The sequence below is a fragment of the Oryzias latipes genome, chromosome 14, assembly GCF_002234675.1.
Source record: "Oryzias latipes chromosome 14, ASM223467v1".
In the NCBI taxonomy this organism is placed as follows: Eukaryota; Metazoa; Chordata; class Actinopteri; order Beloniformes; family Adrianichthyidae; genus Oryzias; species Oryzias latipes.
The window spans coordinates 26855542-26870714 of NC_019872.2; the positions used below are offsets into that span (position 1 = coordinate 26855542).

Below are 15173 nucleotides of genomic sequence, written 5' to 3' on the forward strand. Positions count from 1 at the left end.
CATTGTGGTACGGTTCACTACAATGTGAAGGAATATAGACTATCCAGTGAACCAAAGAGAGTCAGAGACAAAGACTGTGCAAGTCAGGCAGAAAAGAAACAAATCATAGATTGTAGAAGCACAAATCACAAAATTTTAAGAAAATACTTTGATAAAATTAGTGAAGCGAATTAGAAAAAGTACTCAACAATAAACGATGTTTAGGAGAACACGATAAAGAAAATAAAGACTACTAGGTTACTGTAGGATGGATAAAAAGCTTTAAAGGTTGGGTTAACAGTTGGGTAAAATTCTGAAATCACTATTGAAAACAGCAAATACAGAATATAGAAAAAATGTTCCTACAGCTTTATTCCAAACAATAAAAGTCATAGTCATGTGAATGGTTATAAATACGCAGCGAGTCCGGGTCTACAGAAAGATTATCAATGACAAAGAACATCTAACAACATTTTGTCCTTGTCCTCCCACCAATTATCCTCATCAGCCCCTCTGACTGCCGCCGCTGAACGGCCTCATCTCCCCTCACAAATTAGCCCTCCCTCACCGCTTCTTCCCAAAAGAAGATTTTGCCCTTAAATGTCACATTGCAGCATTTCCTATTCACAACCATGATGCCAAAGACCGCGATGGCGCAGAGAGAGAGTGACCGAGACAAAGAACGAAGGCAGGAAAAAATGTAAAATGTTGGATGAGAACGAGCGGTGTGGTTCGATTTCAGATTCCCTGCTGGCCCTGAACTATCAGAGACATTGATTGGCTCATGTAATTCTGCTGTTATTTGGCTTGGCCAGTCAATGAGTTGTAGACCAACTTCCTGTCAAAGTGCAGCCATTAAAGTAGAAATCCAAAGTTTCTTTTCCCCTAAAATGTAATTTTTTATTTTATTGTCTTTTGGGGTTTTTAATATTTTTATTCTAATGCTTTGTAAGAATCTTGCAATTCAATTTGAATGTATTATAAAAAAAATGCTAAACTATTCCAGTCTGAACGAAATTTACCCGGTGAACAAAAGTTAATAAACAAAAAATACAGAAAATTTAGTACGGAGTACCAACCATGACTTCCTCAACACATGTATGAATTCATATGTGTGTTTAAACACAAAACGATACAATCTGAGAAAATAAAATGTAATCATTTCTTAAATATAGGTAACCATATTTTTCAGACGCACTTAATATCCTTTTATAATCTCAAAGATTTTCCAGTTATATGTAAATCCTGGTGTGTTTTCTGACCTGGAACCAATTCTCTGTGGGCACACGGCGCTCAAAGATCTATCAAAATGTTTTAAACTACAAAGCTGTACCGTTTGATGAATTGTTGGAGCATTATGGGTACTGTAGTCAGGAGCCTGGTTTAGATATAGCCACTGTGCTTTAGCATAAGGAGGTGAAAAAGTAAAAGTTTGGTATTGCATGTGTTGCAAAACAACAATGTTGAGTTATTGTCAAAGTTTGACTTCTCTGTCACGCTGAACTTCCTGCAAAGGCTGACTTTTAAATCTTGCTCAAAGGCACTTCGACACATGTGATCTTCTACATCAAAGGTTGAACACTCTACACAAATCCACAGCTGGAGTTTTAATTAAAAAGGTATTACTGTTATGCTTAAGTGGCATTTTCTATAAACTGTTCCACGACATAAGATAAATTCAAACCCACTGAACCGGACTTTGGACCACCTCTTTAGGCTGACCACGCCTCGGTCCCATAACGGCGCCCGAGCAGGAGGAGGAGTGGTCACAGTGGTCAAACGAACCAGACTTAGGGAATCAAACAAATCCATAAGTTATCGTGTTTTTTTTGGGTTCTTGCTGTAATATTGCTGATCCTTTAAACTTCTTTTATTTATTAACTTTCATCTGAGATTTCTTTTATTTCGTAGAGTTTCCTGAGACGAGCCGTGGATTTGAGGGGCAAAGGAAACAGTTTAGGGGACCCTATTTTAATCTAATAAATCAATATTTCAGATGTCAGAATCTGTTTTGCAGAAAGAAGGAAGATGAGATGTTTCATAGATATTCTCAGCTCTTCTTGGACTGAAAAAAAATGACAGACGATTGAACATTTATGTGGCAAACAAAGACCCTTTCTTCTTTACAGCATGAAGTCTCTGCATAATCTAGTCCTTATGTTTCCAGCATCTAAAGCTGCCCTGAAACACCTTAAGGAGAAAAAAAAAACCTTACAAGCTCAAATCTGTCATCAGATCCAAATCTAAACCCACAAAAAGTGTGACGCCGACAGACCCAAACGTTACACTCAATTACCAGACGTAAAACCGCTTCATTCTCCGCCTAATTTAGTCATTGATTTTTTTTAAACACCCGGTTGCATCATGGGAAGGTGAAAGCCATCAAGCCGAAGTGTTTTATGGAACAGCCCCTCCCCTGCAGAAACCCCCTCCATCCGGGACCAAAGCCCGCTGCTGTTAGGAGTTGTGAGTGCGTGGGACCGCCGTCGTGTGTTTTCTGCGTCTGTCCCCGCCGGCTTGTGCCGCGCTGCTCGCATCAGACGTGAACAAGCAGACAGCCAGACACATCTGTGCCGCCACATCATCACTGCTGGGGCGCACGAACCCAAATCTGTCTCCTCTGGATGGGATTTTTCAGACTGTGGCTCATTCACACCATCACTGCTGATGCTTCTGGCAACAACCGCCATCATTTCATCCCTGTCAACTTTCTACAAGAATATATCACAAATACTTCAGATATAGAACAGCATCTTTGTCTGTGTAACGTATTTTTTGTTATTAAAATAATATATTTAAAAAAAAGGCTACACCCGTTTGTAGGGGGGGGGTTGCTGCTCTTCTTTGGTTTTTGGGTTCTTCGGGTTTGTGGAGGGTCGTAGAGAAGAGCGGCGGCATCTTAAGAGGAGGGCAGCTGTGTCTTGCAGTTCCCTCGTAAGGCCACCTTGAGGGACGTCATGACAATGGAACATACCGTAGTTGTGTGTGTGGTAAGTGTATTTGTAAGGATAATCAAGTTTCCAAACAGTCAGGGAGGGGGCACGCACGCGTCACGTGAAGAGCACTGATGGGATCCAAGCACAGCCTGCAGGATTGAAAAAAATGAAAAATCTGCGTCTCACCTACTTCCCCCTGACGTGTAGTATAGGTGTTGGCTACCATGAATCTCCTGCAGAATACTTGTAAACATTGTCCATGAACATTTTCTTTCTACAGGCTCACTGAGCAGTCTACGACTTTGATATTTCATACCTGTGTGCCCCGTGCAGGATTGTCTTTTTTTTTTAATCCTTTTTCCCAGAAGTTGGGAAAAAGGCCTATGGTCCTTTTTGCTAAATGGTGTAAATGACATACTTCTATCTTCACCAAGCTCCAAGGTATTTCACAGAGCCACTCAAACCCACATTCACACTCTGAAAGACGGCACGCTGTTTACAATTCTATCTTTGTCAAGAACTTGTTTTTAAAATGGGTACGCAGAGCAGGAATTGAACCTGTGACCTTCTGATCAGAGGTCGACCGCTCCAAATCTGTTTCATGGCTGTCCCAACAGGTGGGGTGGCACCTTTTCACTGAATAAGTTTGATGGATTAGTAAGTTCCAGCTGCTTTTACGAATCCAAACCAACCGATCGGCCCGTCAACCTTGACTTGGCTTCTCCTCAACCTCATAATGTTAGCGTATCTTCCTGAGCAACTCAGACTAAACATTACAGGACCAAACTTGGTCCAGGATCCGATTTTCTGGATGTGACAACGTTTTCCCCTCAACAACATTTCTTGGATTCATTTCACAAGCAAGCAAACACGGTGACGCCGGTACGGCAGGCTCGGTGGACTCACAGGCGTTGGTGACGGCGAAGCTGTTGGCGGTTTCGATGTTGTCCACGTGAGGCACCAGGTTGAACGGGGCTTCTGAAGCGTTGGGGCTGGTGTTGTGCAGGAAGATCGCCAGCCGAAAGGCGGTGTACTCCTGATCCGTGTTTCGGATGAACAGACCGCCTGAGGAGAAGGACACAGGAGCTCATCATCAGTACAGACACTTCCCACCATTTCCTCTTTTTTTCAGTTTTCATAACAGTTGGTTTATTTCCCTAAATAGTATTTTATTTTGATAAACCCAAACCCACCACAACCCTGCACGACTCTCAGGAAGGTTTCTGTAAACCTGTCATGCACCTGCAGCCCAATTACACTAACGAGTTGCTGCAGGTGTTTGTTTTTTTCTGTCATTTTACACCTGCAAATGCAATCGCACAGAAAGACCTGCTTCTGAAGAAAGTCCATTGTTCGTCTGCTCTTTAATAAATTACAATTGGTTTCTTTTTTGCCAGAACATCCAAACTTTTGTGAACAAAATGAGACAGAAACATCTAGAAACTGCTGAAGCAACAGAAAAGGTTACGAATACAGATTGTTGCAAACATAAATGTCTTCCAGAGCCCACTTATTCAGTAGAATGAGGAGTTTTTCATACATTTTTCAACCAAAGTCACATAAGATTGTATTGGACGTGTGTCTCCACAACTGCAGCAACCACATTTTGAGTCATTCAGCTGCATTTGAGCTTTTTGTGCGTCACTTTGTAGGTATGTAAACTCTAAATGGTTTTGATGACACTCATGATAAAGGTCAGTCGTCTTTTTCTAATATTTTATGGCAAAAAGAGACAAGAAAAACTAAAGATAAGAGGAAAACAGGGTTCTTGGTAAATGGCGCATACTTTTCTACCGTACTTGAAGGCTTTATAGTCTCACACTGATGAACGCTCCGCTGCCGAACACTGGCACCAACCTATAACCACCAGGACCAATGCGGGGTTCCATGTTTTGCCAATGGACACTTTGACACAAGGGCAGCAATGGTCAAACATCCAATAGTCCTTTAAAATAAACACTATTATGGATTTTTTGTGTATAAAAATATTTACGGAAATTTAAGTTTAAATAGAAATGAAGGGCTAGCTGCTAGCAAAACCCAAACTACTCACTTTAGCTAACAAAATGCTGGTACCAACGTGGCTAAATTGAACAACAAAGATTACCAAAATGTGACCGTCATTGTTTCATGTTTGAGATCATTTTTCCTTAAGTGAAAAGTATCACGCCCTGCAACAGACTGGCGACCGACGGTTGTTCCCTTCCTTTGCTCAACAGTTGCTGGGATAGGCTCCAGCAACCATGTGACCCTGAAAGGGACACAGCATGTTGTGAGGATGGATGGAAAATTATCAGCTGACATGCAACCCAGCACATTAGTAGAAGTATTTACAGGTAATCTATTCTTTGTAATAGCTGACACGTTGTCACATAGCCTCCGACTTGATAAGCAACTATTTGAGCAACAACAAACTCCAGGTTTTTTTTAAAAATCTAAAATTTTCACCCAAAAAAATTGTGGTTTGCTAAAAATTCACCAGATTTGTTGACTGCATATAACACAACCAATGGAACTAAACTGTGATTGGCTGCAATCAGGTCAGTGGCCCAAGAATACATTAAGATTTTGACCCTCATGTCTAAGAGTTTCACACATTTGTCCAAATCCTGAGTTACTGATAAATCACATATTTGTCTAAATCTAAGTATTTACAGGATGAGATGATCCGGCAGAGGAAGCAGAAGCAGACTCTTAAATCACACAGGAAAATCCATCAAACTGGTTTTAAATCATTTCTTTTCCTGGTAGTGAAAAAAAAGGGCTGGAAAAACCAGACTCATGAAACATGGAGCTGAATTTCTGTCAAAGTTTGGCAATTAAGGTTGGATCTCAACGTGTTCCTGTCATTTTTGTCCCAGCATCACAATTTTCTTTGACACTGCAAACTATTTGATCCTTGCAAAGATTTCCGACCTTGTTTTTGGACATTTTAAAGATTATTTAACATATTTTAAGTTGTTTTAACTTCTCTTTTCTCCGCACCTTTCAATGCTTTTCTTTTGCATTTGGTCCGTTTTCAGACTGTTTTCAACTGTACATTTCTGTCACAATCAAAGCTTGTAAACAAAACCATGTGACCAAAGATCTCTTAGTCAATGGCCATGCATTACGAGGGCAGAACAAACATCTGATTCATGACTTTTCACTGCTACTTTGGTCCAGGTGCTGCAAAGCGGTTACTAAGCAGACAACGGCTAAAAAACAACACGAATAAATGTTTATGACAAATAGATGGGAAAACAATGACAAGCAATGTGTATCAGGTTTAAAGTTGTATTAATGAGCCTGCTTTCATTTCAGTTAGTGGCTGAGCCTCGTCGTCATGGTTGGGACGTTTCTACTCTGTTTCCATCACGTGACGACCGGCTACGGTAGCCGTTTTGGTCCAGCTGTTCCGCTCCGAGCACAGAGTTTATTCAGACTGAGGGATCATACAGCGGACTGAAACTCAGTCTGATTGGAAAAGTAAGAGCGGTTCCTAGTTCTGGACCAGGGTCCGCTTGGGTGCATTCAGACTGAAAATGTGTTCCGGTTTATCGGAGGAAACGAACTCTGGTTCACTTTAAGTGAACCAAATGTGTCCAATCTAAATAAACCCGAAGTTACGCAAAAAAAGAAGTTTCTCTTTGGGCAACGGATGTCAAACTGCAAACAGAAAGAGGATTCTCTGTTTTCCCGTGTTAGTAACACTTATGATGTCACTAGAATTCTAAAATTGCATAACAAATCCTTGAGCAGAGTCGCTGTAAAGAGTTTTTTTTATTATTATTATCTGACTACTACAAAGCGAGAAGAGTCAAACTCTCACCAGACAGATTTTGGTCCAAACTTTGACAAGATTCTGTCTGAGCCTCCATGGACGCTAAACACACAAGTGAATGTGCTGCCAACAAATAACACACAACAACAATCCTCACTGAGAAACAGAAAATTTGACATTAAAGCCATTTATTTTAGAAAAGAATGTATTGGTTTATCCACAGATATTTTTTTAATTTTTATTATTCATTAAAGAAAATCTAAAACTCTCCTTGTAATTTTTTTTTTTTTGTCTTGTTGAAATAAAAATATCTCAGCCGAAGCATTTGAGGTTTTTTCAAATGTCAGGGGTGTTCGGAGCAGTTTGTGTCACATTTCCAAATCTGACTCAAGGCCACATTTCTCAGGATGAAACGGTGTAAATGTCACTTAAAGCAAAATGTCAGTGTGTTCTTTTCACGGCTGACCTCTTCAAAAGATAAACTCCAGAATTATTCTGGAGGTAAAGTCATGTAAATCCGTTTGGGTTTATGCTTATTTGTTGGGTGACCAGCTTGGTTTTTATCATCTTTACTCAAACCTTTTTTTTTGTTTTGTATTTTTCAGATCATCTGTAAAAATCGTTTTAGTGGTGAACTTTGCTTTAAATATTTGAATGAAAAAGTTAATGAATCCAGACGTTAAACCTTTGAAAGTTTAAAGACATTCTCCAGTTCAGTAGCGTGTGCTCTTAAAAATGATAAGATCTTAAAATAAATAAAAGTTTTCATTAACTTGTTTTATTGGTAACTGTTCTTCAAACTCAGCACACATTTCATTGCATTGGAGAAGACAGTTAGCTCATGAATCTGTTTAATTAAGTGGCAGAAATTCGGATTAAAAGGCTCGTTTGTTTGTTGGTTTTGATAAAAGGTTTTTTGTCTCAAACGTTAGTCGTTTAAAAGCTGATTTCTAAAAACGTTTCTGTCAGACATGATATAAAAACACCAATACATATAAATTTAGGTTGATATAAAGTTTTAAAAGCAACTGTTTTGTCTGAAACTGTTCACATATGTAAGGAAGAGGAAATCTGTGGGAAATCAGTGGGAGATGATGTAAGATGAAAGAATAACAACCCAAACACACAAAAAAAGCCTGAAAAACATGTGAAAGTTTGAAAAGATGAGCTCCAGCAGCAGAGGACCGTCGCATGTGCACTACCTGTCAGGTAAAGTTCACCTGGAGCCCTGCAGACTTTAATGTGGCAGGGATGCAGCCTGGTGGGAGGAGTTTTTAAAACTGTTGCAACATTCAGAATGTAAGGTCACATTTTGAAAGCGATCTCATAGAAATCTGCTTCTTTTTTGCAGAATGAAACATCATTTAAGCTTTATCAAACGTCTTAAATTCCCCTTTTTCCTTACATCAATCCTTAAATCAGACTTAAGTGGTTCATCTTTTCTGAATTAAATTGCCTTGAAGTGATGCAGCTTGATTAAAATTTGATAATTAGACCTAGTGGTCCTTTAATCATCATAATGTCATTTTTAGGCAAAATCTGTGTCGTTTTCAAGGACATAGTTTCTGCAGAGCGTCGGGAGTTCATCAGAAACTCGCCTTGGCGCAGAAGTAAGTCACCGCTAATATCCCATCATCCCTTTGTTTACACTTTCTTCCGGCCCCAAGCTTACATTAGCGTGTCAACAACAATGGCGAGCGATATCGGAGCCGTTCAGATTTGTGCCAGATACCAGCTGAGACGAGGGAAATGAAGACATAGATAGATGTATTTGTCTGTAAGTGGATGCATCAGAATGGAGGGGAGCAGGGAGGCTTTGGCCCACCCCATTTCACTTGGTGAGGCATAAAAGGGCTTTTCCATATATATTAGGCCTGCCCAATATACCGCAAATTTATCGTTATCGCAAGATCAAGCTGTGCAATATGCATATCGCAAAACACAGCAAAAAATGCAATAAATGGTTACCTGAAATGTGCTAAAACAATCTTATGCCAGCTTAAATTATTTAACTAATCAAATAAATCCCTTTATGCATTTGACCAATCGGATAGAGCCTTTAGCGTTGTGGACCAATCAGATGGAGCCCTTTTATGTTAGATGTTCCCTCCCATGTCAACGAGGGTCATTTGGAGTACAATTCTTAAACTGTTGCAATAAAATGGGAGTGATGTTTTTGGTTGTTTCGCTATTTGTTTATATACCGCAAATTATATCGTTATCGCAATATTAATCCCTCATATCGCAAGTTTTCCTCATATCGTGCAGCCCTAATATATATACTCAGAAAAGCAATTTTAAGCTTAATTTGCTATATGTCCTCCACCATTAGAAAAATGATGTTAAAAATACCCAAAACATGATTTTTACCCGAGTGGGTCTGTGACGTTTACGAATAACCAAACTAAGCAAAGCCTGGTGACGTTTTACAAAAACATTAGTTGTTGTGAGAAAAAAACACTGTGTTTGGAGGGAGAAAAACCTTTGGTTTGCAGATTAAAGCTTCAAAACTGACAGTAACTTAATTCAGGTGCAGCTCAACTCATGACCAATAGGGGATTATTGCTTGAGGAGGTGTTTTACCCACTCATTTCAATAGTCAGTCTCAAGTTAAATCATTTCTCACTCACCTTTGCAGGTGAATTGTAGGATAATTATGTCATTGTTTCGTCTCAAATTTGAGATCCAATTTTAATAAATGGGTAGTTGATTGACAAGCGGCCATCAACCCCTCTGCCTACAGCCCTTTTTCTTGGTGCGTCCCATGAGGTGTGACTGCCCGTCTGAGCTGTCAGTGTTCAGAATGACACACTTAACCATTTTAAAGTGTATTATTCTGCAACACAACATATGGAAAAGTTTGTAGGGTCTAACATTTACAGTTCTGAAAAGTTATCCTTTGTTTTGTCTCCCCATCCCATTTTCGTCCATGAACTAAACTGGAACGGAAGCCCTTTTCAACCAGACACAAACATTCACTTCCCTGTGGGAATACCCTTTGCCAAAACCACCACAAGGTTGCAAAGAAAGCTCAAAAAGTTGCATCCACGTGTGCATCCAGCACTCAACAAAAAGCATGGCCCTGATGCCGTGGCGCCGAGTTCATGTCTGCAGGCACTGCTGCTACAGAGCGCCGTCCATGGGTGGAGACGCCATGTACAGGTCAAAGGCTAATGACTTCAAATGTTGGCTCCACCAACATTTATCCAGAAAGGAAAGTTGACACACAACCGAGGAAAGGAAACAATGTCAGCAGAGGACAGAGAAATGGTTGGAAAAGTCGAAAAACAAGATTTTTTTTAATATGAAGGTTTTAAAAAAGCTAGTCAGACAAATAAACTGTAAATAGAAATATGCACAACATAAGGTGTTGTGAAAGGATTTTTATTCTAGCCACTCCTTTTCAAGCACACTGTTTTGTTTTATCTGTCCATTTTAAACTTTTTTTGTTTATTTTCTTTTTTGTTTCATTTTGCGTTTGAAATAAATTTAAAAAAAATGTAACTAAAGGCTGACGGAAGACGAACACATTTTAAAGTGATTACAATTTATGTCAACTTACAGACTCGCACAGCATCGATGAAACTCCTTAATAAACCATGATTTTCTTTCAAATATAGAAAACTTTATCAACATTAAAGCCTGAACAAGTACATAAAAGCAGCCCGTTTAGTACATTTTACACAAACATAAAGAGTAAATTCAAGTTGAAATGTTACATTTGACCTTGAGAAAAACGTTTTTTAATGTCTAAATTTCCATCAATTTTCTGAAATCCCCAAAAGGGTTATTGGAGCCTATCCTAGCTACTTTTAGGCAAAGGTGGGGTGGCCTTGGGACAATTTAGAGCGACCAGTGAACCTAAGAAGCACGTTTGTGGACTATGAGAGGAAACCAGAGTGAAAATCCACACAAACAAACTCCACATGAAACGATCCCAGCTGGGATTTGAACCAATCGTAAGCTTTTAGTTATACACAGAAAATCTGTCGATCAAACTTGTGGTATTTGGTAAAATCGCAACATCACGAAATCCTGGAGGAACTGAAGGAGGAAGCAATGGCATCTTTTATTTTAACACCTTCAAAACCTTGAAAATTTTGTTTTTTGGAATTCATTTTTCTATTATTGGATGCATAACAAAGTGAAATAAAAGCTCCCCTTTGGTGGACTACTTCACTGGCTTAAGCTGAAATGCTTTATCAGCCATGAAGCCATAATCTGGTTTATTCAAAACTATAAAACCATAAATAATCGGACAAAGAGTTGGACTGAAGGCAGTTCATTGCATCTTCTCCAACTCTGTGTCTCTTAACTTTCCAACGATTTGATCGGAAGAAGAAACAAATTCTCAGAAAGGCTGATTAATAGTTAAAGACTTGGGAGGGGTCACATGTCCATGAGGAGTATGTGGGACGGCTTTATGAAATCCAATTTATTAGTAAATCAAAATATAAACCATTTGACGAAAATAGTCTTTGATGTGTTCAAGGAACAGTAAAATAAAAAAAAGTTTAAGTAGAAAAGATGGTTTGAATGTCAGTCTAAGCTTATGTCCAAACAAATATAAATAATTTTCTCTGTTTTCTTACAAGACTTTAGACATAAATGCTCCTAAAAACAAACAAACAGGCAGTCAGAAACATTTGCCTAATCCATTAAAGAATAAAGTTTAAATATGCCAAATGGATAAGTCAAAATTCAGTTTTATCCCTTTAATGAGTGTAATTTATTTTCGAGTTTGAATGTTTTTGTTTAAATTAGTAAACGATCAGGTCTCCGATTATTTATTTAACATTTTTGGAACCCGGCTGTTTCATTGTGATTTACGTTGGACTCAATGTGGATGTTTGTGTAATTAAGCCTCCTAGAGGTTACTTGGGGGACTGACCCATTTCCAGTTACTTTTTAAATCAGCTTCACACAGGAAGTCAAAACATCCTGGAACTCAAACCCGCCCAGAGAGCCGGGTTTTCTAAAAATAATTTTAAAAAATGAAAAACAAATGCAGAACAAGAAATCTTGATGAGGCAGAAGGCGTCAAATCGAGGTGGTCAAAGTGCTTGATGGAACAGTTTAATCTGAAAAGTGCCAGTTCCTGGGGAGTTTCCATCCGCCCGCCCCCACACGCTAAAGGAGTCCACAAAGATTTCAATGTTCACTGAAACAGACTCTGCCTGTTATCACAAAAGCTCAAAAAAAAGAGGAAGAATCTGTTTAGAGGAGCAGCTACAGGTTAAAACGTCACTCATCTGTGATCAACGCATTTCATCTTCCCCTTCTTAAGGGAGGGGCGAGTGTCAAATAGGAATTTTTATGCCCCCCCCATGGATTACAAAAACTAAACAAAGTTTTTCTAACTTTGAAGTTTCTGCTCAGACGGATGAACTGGAAAAAAGTGGATGGAAGGACTTTTAGTCTCTAGATGACAAACTGGAGCATGTTTGGAGTGCATTGAAACATGCATTTCCTCCAGAGCTGCATGCATGTGTGCACAGCATTTCCCCGCTGCTAATAAGAATTAATTCGTCAGTGACAAATATCTGAAAGTGACAAGTGTTGATTGGGGAGATGTTTGGCGTCCCTGCGGCTCGTGGAGCTCGGTGGTGGCTGCTCGAAACAATTAAATAAAGTCTGTCGAGTGAAGAAACAGTGACATGTATGTTTACACCCCCTGAGGTCACGATGACAGAATGACATCTCCCAATTAAAACTATTTTAGGTCAACTATAAGTAGGAAATATATATATATGAATATATATTTAACCCTTGAAAAAAGCAAACATATTGACAAAGCAGCTTTAGAGGTTTAAAGCCCCGCCCAACCCAAATGCCCTCGGTTCCAGGTGTGATTTTTGGTAACCGACCCTAACCTCTGACCCCCACCCCGTAAAAGCCTGGGGATTTGAGTATCACACTGATGTAAAAGGACAAGGAGAATCATTTGAACAGCTTGTCATTTTTCATCAGCCTGACTGGCTGTGATGTGCCTGGACTCTGCTGGCAGTGGGGGTTCAGTGGAGGGTAAACCTGCAGAAAGTGACAGCAGGAAAATGCTGCTTCTCAGTCCAGATTTTCCTGGAATGACCCTCTCCATGATGGATCAGCTCATCTGAAGTGTGGATGATGATGATGATGATGATGGAGGGGGGGGGGGGGTACCAGGGGTTCACTTTTAAATCATCTGACTGGTCCAAATGAAAAGCATGACTTCCCTTCATGCAGAAGAGAAGAAGTTGGTGGATGGAAGCGTGGAAAGAGGAGGGCAGCCCGAGGCTGCGAGCGCGCGCGGCTATTAATGCAGCTCCAGGAGCCGCGGGTCTGCCACGGTGTTCGCGCACAGCCAGCCCGCGCGGGGAACACGCACACATTTTGCTGCTGTGATCTGCTGCAGTGGCGGGGCGCGCGGGGACGCACATGCAGCCCGCAAACACAAAGCGCATTAGGCGCGCGCGTTTTGCACGCTCGGGCTCCCAAGGAGCGCGCGAGGACGGAGAATAAAGTAGGGAAATCCGGCACTTTTGCGGAGTGTTACACGTCACAGGACGTCCACAGGTCCGTTCATCCGCAGCCTCACTCACCGATCTGCACGCTGCTCGGGAAAGCTCCCATCGTCAGCCCCCCAAAGCCCGAGAACATCAACAGGATCCAAAGGCGGGAAGAAATCCTCATTTTGTTTCGGTTATAAACTGATGAGAGGCATCGAGCAGCTTTAATTAACACCCCGGGGGCAAGAGCAGCATCACACAAAAATACTAAAGAAATAAAGACATTTGAAAGAAAAAATAAGATCCAGAGGCGGTTAAACATCCATGTCTGCTGGGTTTTCCTGTGATCTCTCCCGCAGTGCCACTCGGTTGTGCCGTCAAACTGCGTCCGTCCGTCCGGCGGTAGAGATTTTGCGCACAACACCACCAAGAAGAGCAGGGAGGGGAGGCAGAAGAGGAGGAGGAGGCGGAACAGGGGGGGCATCAGTCAGCGGCGGCCAGTGCGTCTGGATGCGGCTCAACTCGCATTAGGGCAGAATAACAGCGCACACATGCGCCTTCCGGCCGGAGCGCAGCGCTGCAGCCGAGCAGACCCGGAAAGTCCCGCAGCTCCTCCAGAACCAAAACTTCGGCACCGCCGGAACCTCTGACTTATGCCCCCCCTGTTGACTCTCGTCGGGTCTGCTGCACGTGCCGAAAATCTGCAAATCCTCCTCGTTTGGAAGATTATTTACGCGCAAATCTGTGTGGACGGTTAATTTCGGATCCTTTCAGAGCAGCTTCACTGTCACTTAAAAAATAATCAAATCAAAGCGCAAAAATATCGGTACTAGATATTTTTCACTTAACATAAACCCCAAAAGTTCAAGTGGAACTCATCCAGGTTTCTACCCAGACTCTCTCCGGGGCGAAACAGTTAAAGTCCCGAAGCTGCGCTCAGCTCAGGTTCTGCTCCAGGTGGAGTCGGCGGACCTGAGGGGGGTGACGGTGAACAAAGCTGACCTGCAAAGCCTCTGCAGACCAAAATGATTTCAAAAACGTTCCTCCAGAACCATGAAGAAGAAGTGCATCCTTTCTTAAGGTCGTGTCCCACAGCCACTACGTACATTTTTCGCATCTTGCACGGATGAAAATTGGTGGAAAAGTGAGAAAATGTTTAGTTTTTAGGTGAAACTTTTCCATGATTCATAAATGAACAACGTTAAAACCACGGAGGAAGTTTGAATAAACCACTTTTCAGGTACATGCCTGAAAAGTCCGTTAGACATCTGTTAAAAGTCACAAATGTGGAAAAAAAACTGTAGGATTTACGTAATAATTGCGTACGTAAAATACACGTAAACTGCATAATTCTCAGTCAACCAAACATTTGGAATTAATCAAAACTGAATTCACCGTCAGCCGAAACCCTCTACTGACATCTGTGCACATGGTTGACTGATGAACACCAGAAACACGTATGACTATATCACCCATGTGTCAAAAAAAAAAAAAAACAAATTTCATACGTGGAATATTCACAAAATGTACGAAGTGGCTGAGTGACACGGCCATAGATCTGCTGAAGTCCTGTCAGTTCATGGAGACATTGATGGATTTCACTGTTCCCCCCCCCCCCCCCCCCCCCCCCCCCCCAAATAATCAGGAATTACATGTTTTATCATTTGAGCTGCATCTCTGAAAATCCCTCAGTATGTCTGATTCTGAGTCACAAAGTTTTTATTCCGTTTCTTTCAACTCCGGAATAATTGATGGAAAACAAACGTTTCTGCTTTTCTGCATAACTAATGTTTTAAGGAGAAGAAACATTTAGCATTTTTAGGTCCAATCTTCAATCATCTTTTGATCCATTTTCGAGGCGTTCCCAGTGGTCTCAGTTGTGGGTCGCAGAGCAACAACCCCCCCCCCCCCCCCCCCCCCCCCCTCCTGTCGCCCAAAACCGAGAGTTCTCCTTTTACACTCTCTCCTGCTAGCTTACAGTTCCTCACTCCCCCAATCCAGCGTTAT

The 15173-nt window shown here is 41.0% G+C and overlaps 1 protein-coding gene across 5 annotated transcripts in view; it reads right to left on the bottom strand.

Annotated features, from left to right (window-relative positions):
- The window catches only part of LOC101175340 (glutamate receptor 4), a 170066-nt gene extending 156304 nt beyond the window's left edge, over positions 1–13762 (bottom strand). Inside the window, exons 1-2 of one of the 5 annotated variants that reach the window (XR_002874661.1) lie at positions 13260–13762; positions 3822–3980 (exon numbers count right to left, since the gene is read on the bottom strand). Coding sequence is in view for 3 of the 5 variants with exons in the window: in XM_023962862.1 (XP_023818630.1) it covers positions 3822–3980; positions 13260–13650 (550 nt within the window). In the remaining 2 variants the exon portion in view is untranslated. The remainder of the gene's footprint in view (positions 1–3821; positions 3981–13259) is intronic. The other 4 variants (XR_002874660.1, XM_023962862.1, XM_023962861.1 and 1 more) reach the window with 4 other exon arrangements.
- Positions 13763–15173: the final 1411 nt, after the last annotated feature.